This window comes from Gadus chalcogrammus, chromosome 17, assembly GCF_026213295.1.
Source record: "Gadus chalcogrammus isolate NIFS_2021 chromosome 17, NIFS_Gcha_1.0, whole genome shotgun sequence".
In the NCBI taxonomy this organism is placed as follows: Eukaryota; Metazoa; Chordata; class Actinopteri; order Gadiformes; family Gadidae; genus Gadus; species Gadus chalcogrammus.
In genome coordinates, this window is record NC_079428.1 from 16,363,484 (window position 1) to 16,376,523 (window position 13,040).

At 48.0% G+C, this 13,040-nt stretch overlaps 1 protein-coding gene across 1 annotated transcript in view; it reads left to right on the forward strand.

Moving 5' to 3' along the window:
• Positions 1 to 12,288, forward strand: part of LOC130369807 (nck-associated protein 5-like) — a 58,508-nt gene extending 46,220 nt beyond the window's left edge. Inside the window, exons 8-13 of the mRNA XM_056575363.1 lie at positions 1,115 to 1,288; positions 1,893 to 4,759; positions 5,945 to 6,065; positions 7,891 to 7,966; positions 11,855 to 11,954; positions 12,012 to 12,288. Coding sequence (XP_056431338.1) covers positions 1,115 to 1,288; positions 1,893 to 4,759; positions 5,945 to 6,065; positions 7,891 to 7,966; positions 11,855 to 11,954; positions 12,012 to 12,288 — 3,615 coding nt within the window. The remainder of the gene's footprint in view (positions 1 to 1,114; positions 1,289 to 1,892; positions 4,760 to 5,944; positions 6,066 to 7,890; positions 7,967 to 11,854; positions 11,955 to 12,011) is intronic.
• The last annotated feature ends 752 nt before the right edge of the window (positions 12,289 to 13,040 follow it).

Genomic DNA, 13,040 nt, shown 5'->3' on the forward strand with positions numbered 1-13,040 from the left:
TCCCCCATCCCCATCAGCACTTCTTACATCCCCGCCCCCCCCGCCGCAAAAACAACCACCTCCCCCTCAACGTCTCTCATGGGACTGTTATTCCATTTAATAGTACAACTGTGAACTGCTTATCAAATATAACAAAACGTGGCTATTGTTTGACTTCTTGACTTCCTTCAACTACTTCAATAGATACTGTGTGTTCATTATCTTGCTTACTTTTTGGGCTCCAGCTTTGATTCATCCTGGATGTCAGTGAGAATACAAAGGTTGGAATTTCATATTTGATAAGATGTGGACATGCTTTTAACTTTCATTGAGGATAAGAAAATTGGAAAAATTTTATAATTTTTTTTCTGTGGGGGTGAGGCTATAAAAAGCTAAGAAGAAGAAGCTTTTCAAGCGATATTCAACCTATTTATTATTATATTTTATTTACTGTGTGCTGTGTTAAAAAGACATGCCATGAATACAACTAAAGACAGCAAGAAGCCGTCAGCTAGATTGATGGCCCACATTCCCAGAAGGACAGGAAGAGGAATCTCTTGAGCCAGGCGTGCATCAAGTCGCTGTGACATACCTCCTAGCTTGGAGAAAAATGAAGCAGCCATATTAAAACCTGAGGCCATATGACTAGTGGAGCAGAAAATACCATTCCCTCCACCAATTAGCTGCTGGATAGATAGAGACAGCAATGTATCCAGCATACTGATTCATTGGAGATCTGGGACAAATACAAATGAAGGGCCATCGGACGCCCTCGTGCTGAAGTACAGTGCAAGGGCTGAGAGACGCTGGTGAATACCAGCTGGTTCATAATGTAGCTCCGTAGAAGCACCAGAGGAGAGCTACTGGCAAGGAAGGGGTGGGCATAATTAGAAAGGCTGTTGATATACAGCTTTCAAAAACAGTTACTTGGCGTTTGTTGTCATTCATTATTTAAACCAGGTGGATCTATAAACCAAAATCGTATTCAGGTTACGGTAAATTCAAACCATCGATCCTCTGGAGATAGCAACATTAACAAGGTCCATAAAACAAAACATTGTGTTTAAATTCAGTAAAACATCTGTCCAACTTCCCAGTGATCTTATGTTGCGGGCTTTGTTTAACCAACTCCCAGGAGGTCCAGAAGAACGGGAAGTCGGGCGTTGCTTCCGGGAGATGGCCCAGCCTGCTCAGCCTCACCTGCCCTCGCAGCAGCTGTAGTGGCAGTGAGCTGTCCTTATCCAGCACCTGCAGCGAGTACTCCAGTGGATCCCACACCTGGGCAGAGGGTCGCGGCTCGTCCAAACAGGTAGGTCTCGGCCTCTCCCCAACAGTAGTTCGGTAACTGTTAAAAGTGGGCGATCCATCTTCCTTGTCGCTCAATGTCAAATATGTCGCCTGTTGCATGTTGTCCAATTTCATTAAAGTGATACAAAAGTGGAAAACAGAAATCCGTAATTTACTTCTTAACACGTCATTATTGATCGTAAAGGTGTGCATTAAGCATGAGAACATTATGATCCATGAAATATGTTACTATCTCAAGAATTTTAATTCCTTGAATCTGATTTAGAAGATGTTGTTTATTTCCCTCCTGGCTACTTAGCCAGGCAGGTGACCAATCACCAGACACCCACATGGCCAGGGCACTGGGCCAATAACCTTTAGCCTTATGGAGACACTTACATGGCCAGGGCACTGACCCATAACCTTACACTAGCCTTATGGAGACTAGACCCCTACATTTTGAATAAGCTGAATTGGAGATGTTATTAATATACCTTTTGAAAGTTTTTCTCAAATGATATCGGGTAGGTGTTTAGAGGATTCTGTTGCCCCATCCCTTTAGGGTTAACACCGCCACGAGTCATCCGATGGTAGTCCATAAAGTCTTGTTTCTCTACTTCTTACAGTCCGCCACGAGCCGAGAGAAGAGGATGAGTGCCGGGTCGGTGTCGAGCCACCCCTCTGCAGAGCCGGAACCCGCCGAGCTGGGCTGGAAGGAGGGCCATATCCTCAAGGGTCTTAAGAGGCTACAAACGCGCAGTCCCAATAGACTGTCCCCCCCTGCATCCGCGCCGCATTACAAGGACTGCATGACCTCCAACGAGGGGATATACTGCCTCGGTGCCAGGTCTGGTGCACAGGCGCTGGATCCTAAACAGGCGGATGTAAAACCAGGGACACCTTTATTCAAAACGGAAGCAGCGGTTGCTACTCTGATTTCAGACTCTGATGAAGGTGATGAGGAATCCCCAAAGTCTGTCAAGGAATCTTGTGGTGAGTCCACAGAAGATTCTCATTGCCTGGAGGACACCAGTTCTACTGCTTTGGGCGAAACAGGAAATGATGGTAATTTACAAGAGGACCCTATGAAGCCTCAAGGAAATCCTGGCCAGTTCCTTTCACCGGTCCCTGATGAGTTCCTCTTGGTAGGTCCCACAGTGAAACCGGGTGTTAGCCCAACAGAGAGTCCGAATCACCTGGATGCTGATGAGGAGGAGCCATCAAGCCTGAAGAAACAAAATGACAGAAATAACAACCAAGAAAAAACAACAGACCGCAAATCCAGACTGGATTATGTCAAAAAGCAACATGACAGGCTGGTTTCAAAGCAACATGAGAAGGGAACCACCAATATGACCTCCTCTATCCACAATGCCGCCAAACGAGCTCTGGACAGTGCAGATGAAGCCAGGCAGCGCAGCTCCTCAATGGACACCCCTCATGTCAGAGACCAGGCGAGTCAGGCTGGTGGGGACAGCCATGACCTTGCCATTTTGGAATCCTTGCAGAAGAAACTAAAACCTCAGGCCTGTGACTCAGCGCGTAAAGCATTCATTCTCCGGAGCAAGAGTGCAGACGGAGGATCAGACCAGACAAAGCAGTTGCATTCTCCTCTTCACCAGAAACTATTTCAAGCTCAGAAGTCTAAACCACAGCCAAACCCTCCTGGACAGACTGCTGTTGGCCCTAGATCCAGCCTTGGCAAGCCCCCTGGTTCATGCAAAGGGGCGTTTACCAAAGTGGAGCGAGGTGATGGGGCTGCTGGGAGCAGCCCTTCAGGACTCCTTGAGAGTGTGGCGCCACCGTCTCCGCTCTCTCCCCAAATGAACCATGGCAAGGGGTTCAAGTCAGCTGTAACCCTTGACTGCCCCAAGAGCCCAAACAAAGCTCCTGCCCAAATGTCTAAGCTTATATCAAATAATGATTCTGGGCCAGAAGACACAGACTCCTCCAACATCCCTTGCACTTCACTGAAACACCGACACCAGGAGACCCAAGCTGAAGCTTCCCACTCTGAACTTCGGTCTCCATCGCCACCACCTCCACCAGGTAGAAGCACATCGCTACTGGTTAGATCCAGCCTGGAACCTTCATCAAAAACCCCCAAATCTGGTGGTCAAACTCCGGCCACTACAACTGGGAAGGCAAAAGTCTGCAGTGCAAAGTCGCCTCAAGGATCCAACACACCAGATGTAACTAAATCTCCTAAACATTCCCATGTCAATGTAATGACTCCCAAGTCGACCCGGACACCAGCCGCCGCCTCTGTCCCCGTTCAAGAATCATGTGCTTCTGAGTGTGTTCAGCCGTCTATGACAATGAGTAGCCATGATGAAAATGGTGCTTCCTCTACAGTACTAGATCAAGGTGTCATACCAGGGGAACCCATCTTTTCCGAAGTAATGCCCCAGACCCCCTACAATATTCATGGCCATGGGTCTGCTACAAGTGCACATAATCTCAACTCAAGAGCTGCACTGATAACCCTTCCTGGAAATGCTAAATCGATAGAGGTCATTCCAGGACAAGGGAACAGTACATTTCTGGTATTGGGGAGACATAACAAACCTGCCCTTTCTGCAAAAAGATTCCAGTCCTTTGAGACATTTAGTCAGGAACCTCATACTTATCAGATAATACATGGGGTGCACGAGGTCGGCGCGAAAGAGAAAATCAACCGAAAGATTGAGACTCGCTGCAGCTCCTTGGACTCTGATCCGGCAGTCCAGCCCGTGGCAGCAGACAGTGGCGTGATGTTAGACTGGGGGTTTGACGAGGAGGGCTGGCTTTTCAAACGCTCCGTGTCTGTATCAACCAGGCCTCCTCTCAAGCCTGTCTTGGGTATGACCGGGGCGAAGGCTCGTAGCCAGAGCTTTGGGGCGCGGTACATGGACAGGCCGAACTCAAACAGATCTGGTAAGATCCGCACTCAGATCAAAACCCAGTCGGGCAGCTCTCTGAACTCTCTGGGTGACGTCTTCTCCGGAAGTCTAAGCTGCTCCAGCAGCTACCATTGTCCCATGAACCGGTCGCTACTGAACAACTTCCTCATCGAGGAAGGACTGCCGGTACCTTCGCACCTGGCATCGTCCAGCGAGAGACTTCAGAGTCTGAAGCTTCAGCGCGAGCAGGCCCGGCGACTACAGATAGAGCAGCAGTTCTCCAGCGCATTTGGGGAGCCCGTTTCAGAAGAGCCCGAAAGTCAAAACGCCATAACCACTATTGAGGAAAAGGTAATGCTCGGAATAGAGGAGAATCTACACAAATCTCAGGAACAGGAGAAGAATAACGATGCCAAACAAAAGTCTGGATCCAGCTTGGCCAACTGGTTTGGCTTCCGAAAGAGCAAACTTCCGGCTCCCAGTGGGAAGAAAATGGATGTGTCTAAAGTGAAGGAAGAGAAGAAGGAGCAGAAGATAACGTCTCTCCTGGGAGGGAAACAGACCAAGTCTGACAAAAAGAAAGAGAGGAGGAAAAGTGATGGAAAGGACTGGTAAGACATACAACAAATTAACCAAAGTCAATTATATATATTAATATTATATAGATTGTTGTTAATCAATATGAAATCAATGTTCAACACATATATATATCATATTATAGAGTATGTTTCCTAAGCAAATATAAAAAATGCAGTCATAAAAACATGGCATTAAAGGATTAAGCCAAAATCATGAGATAAGTAAATAAGAAGAAAATAAGAAAATAAACTACTTATTCTGACTGATCAAAATGCTTTCTTTATAACTATTCATGTTTTATTCATGTGGTACTCTGTTTGCCTTTGTTTGTTGAAGTCACAAAATGTTTCCTTCCACATTAACTGTGACGTACATTTCTGCTGAATACGATGAACACTAATGCACCATTGTCATTCAGGACCTGTGTGCCCATTATTGTAGAGATGCTTGAGTTCAATTGTGGAAGATTCAGAAAGTAAAAGTCCTGCCACATTTTGTCTCCACGCATGGACCTCACCAGCTATCGTTCCTCCGTGTTTTGCTTATTACCAAATCCATACGGCTGTCTATAAATCCTGGAGAGGGCTTGTACTTTCTGGACCTGGAATGTCCATTTCAACTTTAGGAAATGCATTATTGTTAAAAGTTTTCTAAAACTAACCACAATAAAAGCAAAGCACCACATGGTATTTGTTTCATTTCTTAGCTCTGGAGGTCTTTTGAATATTATTTTCTTTCTATAAATCAGCTTGATGGAATGTTTTTTTTGTAAATCTGGCAGCTGTAACAATGGGCTGTTTTCAGTAATGGCCCTTTTGCATTAAGCCAGCACCCCTTCCTCCCTGTGCCATTACCTTATTCCCTTCATTCCTATTTCATCTGAAAACTCGACCATCACGCCGCGCTCCAGCAGATCTCTTCATAGCCCTCCCTGCCAAAGCCCTGATTTACCGCCACCTATATCCCGGCCATTTCATCAAGTGCTCCAAGAGGCATCTATCACCCCTGTTAGCCCCTGAGAGGCGTGGGGGGCGGGGAGCCTGCTCTTATACAGGACCCCCCAACTCCGCCCCAGCCAGGCTTTCTTCTCAGAGTAGAGAGGGTCATCGATCAGACAGATGCACTCCTGGGCATGTGGGAGCCAAGGCAGTGATTTTTAGATGACCTCCTCCTCCTCCTCCTCTTGTGCTTTGGGGACCAAACTGTGCTCCTTAAAGCTCCGTAGGTAGGAGGGAGTCCCACGACGCGGTGCGGGCCTGCATCCCAACCGCCTGCCCGGGAGCCGCCCTTGTCCCTGACATGCAGGGACACGCTGACCCGGGCCCCGCCGACCCCAAGGTACGATGTCCTCACCCCACCAGCACTGCAGCCATAGGAGGCCTTGAACCGTGTGGTCTGAAGGTCCAAATCTTTACGCCATGCAAAGCCCCCATCTCGCAAATGACCACCGAAAAGATGGCTGATGGCCGTCCTTCAACCTGTGGGCGACCACAATTTCCTTATGACTGATTTGATAATGTTGATGCATGGCCAATTAGAACTGTTGACTGATATAGTTAGTGAAGGAAGGCCTTGCTGTTGTGGTCTCAGAGGGTGTGTTCCCTCATGCTTTACTTGCTCCGGGTTGTGTGTACCTGTGTGTTGTCCAGGTGTACGGTTGCTTCTAGCCGCCTGGTCAGGGAGTCATAAAGTGTGTCTCTTCGTACCGTAATGTTATTCAGGAGAAGGGCTATTGAACCCCATGATATTAGACTCGTGACCTTGAGATAGCGGGCGTGTCTGTGATGTAAAGTTGAGGTAATTGGGTAGAAATGGAGAGATGCGGTGGATTGGATAAATGCGAACACAGTCAAAAGTCCCCCCGCCTCCTCCTCAAGTTCTGTTTCAGGCGGTTTCATCAGCACACTGTTACTACAAACATGCATTTCAATAAATGTAGTGCTAACACATCCATTATGCTTGGCTGCTAATGTCCATCAAGATGGGTTTAAGCTGTCTCAGTCTCCCACTTACTGGAACATAAAGTTCTTCCATAAACTATATTTACAAGTCAAACTATGATGATATCAGATGAAATATTTCAAATAAAAGATAAAGGAAGACTGTTCAAGTGTTCTGGCTTTCTCCAAAAATACTGAGATTATTATTTTTGTGCTTGTCAGGATTTAACCAAATGAACTTATCATTAATAAATACTTAATTATGTGAATATCTTATGAGTTATATGATATGATTGTATCTCACTCTGGGTAAGTTCATTAAGTTTAGATCAATCCTGTTTGGTATATAGTTGTGTTTAACAGGTGGTGTTTGAAGGAAGGCTTTAATGGGAAGTGTTTAGTCAGTGGTTTTTGAAGGTAGTGTTGGTTGGTGGTTAGTGGGTGGTGGTTGAGCGGTGGTTAGTGGGTGGTGTTTATTGGTTAGTTTTTAGTGGTTGGGGTTTAGTGGGTGGGGTTAAGTGGGTGGTGTTTAGTGATGGGTGTTTAGTGGGTGGTGTTTAGTGGGTGGTGTTTTGAAGGTAGTGTTTAGTAGGTGGTGATAGTGAGTGGTGTTTAGTGGGTGGTGTTTTGAAGGTAGTGTTCAGTAGGTGGTGTTTAGTGAGTGGTGTTTAGTGGGTGGTGTTCAGTGAGTGGTGTTTAGTGGATGGTGTTAAGTGACGGCTGTCTAGTGGGTGGTGTTTATGGTTGGTGTTTAATGAGTGCTGTTTAGTGAGTGCTGTTTAGTGGTTGTTGTTAAGCGGGTGTTGTTTAGTGAGTGGTGTTTAGTGGGTGGTGTTTAGTGGGTGGTGTTTAGCCGGTGGTTTTTAGCAGGTGGCTTTTAGAGGGTGGCGTTTAGTGAATGGTGTTTAGTGGGTGGTGTAAGTGAGTGGTATTTAGTGAATGGTGTTAGTGGATGGTGTTTAGTGGGTGATGTTTAGTGGGTGGTGTTTAGCGGGTGGTGTTTAGTGAATGTTATTTAGTGAGTGGTGTCTAGTGGGCGGTGTTTAATGGGTGGTGTAAGAGGGTGGTGTTTAGCACAAGGTGTTTTGACAGCAGACAGAGGCAGTGGTTTCTTTCAGCTAATGAGCCTGTGTTTGGGTACTTAATCACATAACTAGAGACTACTTTGAGAATACTGTGACACTTCGTTAATTCGTTTTTTGGTTTGTGTTTTCTGAACGAAGATCCAGGTGATGACCCAGAGAACAGACCGGGAGAACGGATTATCTGTCACAAGCCCCGCCCAGGACGCAGTCATTGGTAGGAATTGGTTTTGCTTGCTTTGTTAACTGCTGTCATTGGTCGGGAATTTGTTTACGCATCAAATGGATGCACTACATTTATATAAAAAAAAGGATATTTCTATTATAATTAGGATGGATATTACATCATCAGAATTTCCTGTTGGCTCTATTCGCATTTATTTTATTCAGGAGACCTATCTTGAGACTGAGAGACAGAAACAGAGAGTGAGAGAGCCAGTGCTCTTTCACAGGCAGAACACTCCGATGCATTCTTCTCGGATGCAAAGGGAGTCCTATTGGAAGGGAGGGAAGACATACAGCCTCACAACATTCCGAATCTTGTGTTCTTCGCCCTACAACAATACGATTCTGTTTGTTTGTTGTGTTGCACTTCAAATATGAAGCGGTGTGCTTTGGATTTAAGACGTAAATATCACACGGTCCTGCTGTAAGGGGCCAACAATCATCGTGGAGCAGATGAGTTATTAACACCGTACTCTCTCGGCTCTCCCTCCCTCGCGTCGTCATAATTAAATTCCAAACAAGAGATGTTGCACATTTAATTATTTTTAATTGAGTTACTTCTCTTGTGGTTCGCAGTTTCATTCGCATAAACAGCATGTATAATTCAGCACTTTCAATTGAAAATTAAATACTAAATATCCTGTAGTGTGGCAGTCAAATCAACCCCCATTGAATTTGAGGGTCAAGCACCTCGTTAACGGTATATCGATATTCCATTTGCTCATGTTTCCTGCCCAGGAATTAACTCTTTAATTCCCCTTTTTAATAGTGGTCAGAATGTAAATGACGTATAGACGTCCTTTAGCTGAGTCATGTATTATGCATGCAGTATATGTCAGTACTGATGACACTGCTCTTTAAGTAAAGGTAATGCTCTTGAGCCTACATCAGTTGGAGAGAGGACAGGACCGCCAACAGGATGGTAATTCTGAAGATCATCCTAGTTCAATGCAGACAGAAACTGATTATCATTTGAATCAGTGTAATCAGTGGGATGACTGTAATAGTCTCTTCAGTTCAATGAGACATCTCTCTTCATGTTGGCATTTATTGACAGATGCTTGTTGTCACACCTTAAATGTGGTGATTTCTAATACAATTATTGTATTTGTTTAATTTAATTGATTTGATTTAAAAATAAAAAGTACCTGAGGGATGTATCTAATTAGCTTAGCAAAGATAGGACAACATTTCCGATCCACCTCCTATCCCCAAAGATATCAGAACAGTCCCGATCCAAGAGGAGAATGGAGTTAAAATAGGAATAGAAAAAAATGAAACACCAGCAAACAGAAAGTACGTAGATGCTTTATAATAACCAGAAATGAGTTTGCCACAAAAGGAAGTGAGAACGGAATAAATGAATGAATTCATAACAACTATTAAATAAAGATCTAGATCCAATGCAAACAAAATGATCTACATGTATGTGTGTCTAGGTTGGATGGTTGGGGGTGGATGTGTCTCTAGGTGGGGTGGGGGGTGGGGGGTGGGGGTGGGACTGGGGACCAGCCCTAATCCTCCCTCTGTCTAGTTAAGGATGAGCAGAGCTGGGGGCGATCGATGCCCCGCCGTGTTGCAGGCGAGGGCCAGTGTCAGAGGGCCTCCTGTTCACTTCCAGCTCTAGACCCACGCGATCGATACGAGGTGGCCCTCAGAGCCCACGTGCCGCTGAGCACGCTCGCTGCCCCTGAAGTAGGCTCCCCTCCACATCAGCCGTCTTTCCTCCATGACCATTCTCTGCTCAAACGCGTCCCGCTGCTTGAAGCCCAACCCGAGACGTTAGCAGCAATAGCCGTTAGCATCAATAGGCGTTAGCAGCAATAGGCGTTAGCATCAATAGGCGTTAGCAGCAATAAAGGCAGCGAAGGATCTGGATCCCTAGCTCTCAGACTGAGGGATCTCCTGTATCTCATTGTGGGCCTGGTTTAATCTATTGGAACGCAGCCCTAATTGTACTAGAAGGCTTCTCCACAAATGATGTCAACTTGGCGCACGTGTACATTACATCGCAGAATATCCAAGGGGAAGGATTCAATTCCATTTAATCCTAATACCTTTCACTAAATTGCTCACCCAACAAATAACAGGATAGAAGTTGCACAGCACAGCAGAAGCTGTGAACACTGCTAGTCTGAGGAGAGAGGGAGAGAATGTGCATGACATATCAGTCCAAAAGTCTTGTTCAGAGCACACCTGCTGTGTCTTCTGAGTGTGGGAAACTGGATAGGGACACAGCAAGCGGTCAACAGCCGTAAGGTAAACCTCGAATCCCTTCAACAGGTAATCACACCCACACTAGTATAGTATGACTAGGTATATACTTTGGTGTGCCAACATAAACCATGAATATTGCCATTTGGCTATTTGCCAACAGTTCATTCTCATCATGCTGAGTTTCTATTCTTCTACGTTGGTGACACTGGTGACCCATGACAGCTCAGCTGATGTGACACATTTCTATTGCTGTTCTGAACCTTCAACCGTGAAGCAGCCCAATCACCAGCCCTTGTTCAATCTGGGGACTTTTGTCGAGTAAAGCTAAAGTGCTATTAAGGTTCAGACTGCGTTCCGTCTGAACGGTATTCCGGAGCATTGTCTGCCACGCCCTGTTTCAGACGGGGGGGGGCGGTTGCATTACTGGTCCCTCTAGCGCGGTGCGTCTCTGCGCCGGCATCCCTCTCCGCGCTACGCCTGATTAGCAGACATCGTTACCCTGCTCCCGCTCCGTCTCGTACAGTAATCAGGTCGGACCCGACTCCCCTCCCCCCCCCCCCCCCCCCCCCCGCAGCAGAGAAACATCACAAGGGGGGGGGGGGGATAGACCATCTGTTCGCCAGGACGGTTTAATTCAACCAGAGACGGCCATGACTGCCTCAGGTGTTCCCCGGGGCAACAACAACGTCAACAACAACAACATCAACAACTGCTTAGGTGCAAAAACAAGTGTGGTGAGATTAGTTGGTGCTTTTGTCTCAGGGGTCTGGCCAAAGGGAGCTGCTGACGCTGTTGTTGTCGTTGAGACGCACTCCCGCAGAGGTATACGTGTTATCAGTCCGTCGATGAATGACGGACGAAAGGCCTGTTGTTGTTCATTGTGCTCTTCATCGACACATTCAGTAAAGATGTGTGTAGGAATGAACCCGGTAGAAAACAGGTGACCCACATGATTGCATGATTGTATAAAAGACCAGCTAAATAAAAAACACTTTGTTCAGCAGTGTGCATAAAGAGCAAACCGACGAGTCTGCGAGCGGTTTGCAGTTACGTCTTTTACAGCCAGCCCCCCCGCCATGCCCCTCTCTTCCCTGTCCGTCCATAACCCTAACCTCCCGCTAACACCCCTCCCTCCCTCCCCCCTCCTCCCTCCCTCCCTCCTCCCTCCCTCCTCCTGCCTCCATCCCTCCTCCCTCCCTCCTCCCCCCTCCCCCCATCCCTCCCCCCTCCTCCCCCCTCTGCTCCTCTACCTCCCTCCCCCCTCCTCCCTCCCTCCCCCATCCCTCCCTCCTTCCTCCTCCCCCCTCCCTCCCTACATCCTCCTCCCCCCTCCCTCCTCACTACCTCCTCCCTCCCCCATCCCTCCCCCCTCCTCCCTCCTCCTCCCCCCTCTGCTCCTCTCCCTCCCTCCCCCCTCCCTCCCCCCTTCTCCCTCCTCCTCCCCCCTCTGCTCCTCTACCTCCCTCCTCCCTCCCCCATCCCTCCCTCCCCCCTCCTCCTTCCTCCTCCCCCCTCCTCCCTCCTCCTCCCCCCTCTGCTCCCCTACCTCCCTCCTTCCCCCCTCCTCCCTTACCCAGTCCTCCCTCCTCCCCCCTCCCTCCTCCTCCTCCCTCCTCCCCCATCCCTCCTCCCCCCTCTGCTCCTCTCCCCCCCCCGGCTGCAGGCTCCACCAGTAGGATGCGGACCCTGGACAGCGGCATCGGCACCATCCCGCTGCCGGAGTCCTGCTCCTTCTTCTCCTCCCTCCTGCACCTCCTCCCCAGGTCCACGTCCTCCCCCGTCTCCCCCGTCTCCCCCGGCGCCCCCGGCTCCTCCTCCAGCGAGGAGGTGTCCGCCACCTCCCCGCTGCCCCGCTGGAAGGTCCCGAGCGGGGTCCTGGGGGCCGGCGGCGGGGGGGGGGGGCTCCCCGGCTCCCTGTCCGACTCCTCCGTCGCCCTGGTGCGGTCCGTGCCTTTCCCCTCTGTGGCCTGCCCCCCGCCCCGCCCCCCCCAGCCCCCCCCCAGTGTGTACGAGTCCCACAGCCGGCTGCCCCGCCCCTCTCCAGGTAACCCTCCTCCTCGCTCAGACGCCCAGCGGCATGCTGGGGATTTTATTTGAGCAAGGTCAAGCAAGGTCGAGCTTGAAGCTTTTATTTGTTGTCATTTGTACAAAGAGCCGTTCAGTTGACGTGATCAAGGGAACAACATTTGGAGATAGAGTAAAAGGACTTCTGCTAGCTATAGCTGTCCACACTAGCCACACAGGAGTATAACAGCACATCGTTCAACAGCTATGTGTCAGACATGTGGTTGTGTGGTGTACTGCCAATTTATTACCCCCGTCCACAAGTAATTCTAACATTAAGATTTCTCATGACTTCTCCGAGGCACTTTCCTTGGGAAGCAGGTAATGCGTCTCATTCAGTGAGAATGACAGTGAGACTGGGGATCGAACCCCGTACCTTTCAGCCTCTCATTCAGTGAGGCTGGGGATTGAACACGGTACCTTTCAGGTAGGAGACATACGCCCGAGCCGGGAAATCGACTACACACACGCATTTATCTGCCGTTAGAAAAAAGCCTTTTACTAAAAGTCCTTATTTTCTCATTAAAGCCTAAAGTAACTTTCTTTATGTCATGGATCTTTTCTTGAGCAGAAATAATTTGAGGAAATGTGGTTATACCCTCTTAAATAAAACGGTCCATTCCTGCTTAATGGAAATGAACTCAAACCGAAAGGCAGCAAATCTAATATAGGAACAAGGGATAACAGCACCACACAATCCTTATTTATAGTCCCAAAATGACAAAGAAGGGTTTTGTGTGTCATTACAAGAACTGAGAACCATCTCCAAGTCGTAAGAGTCTGTT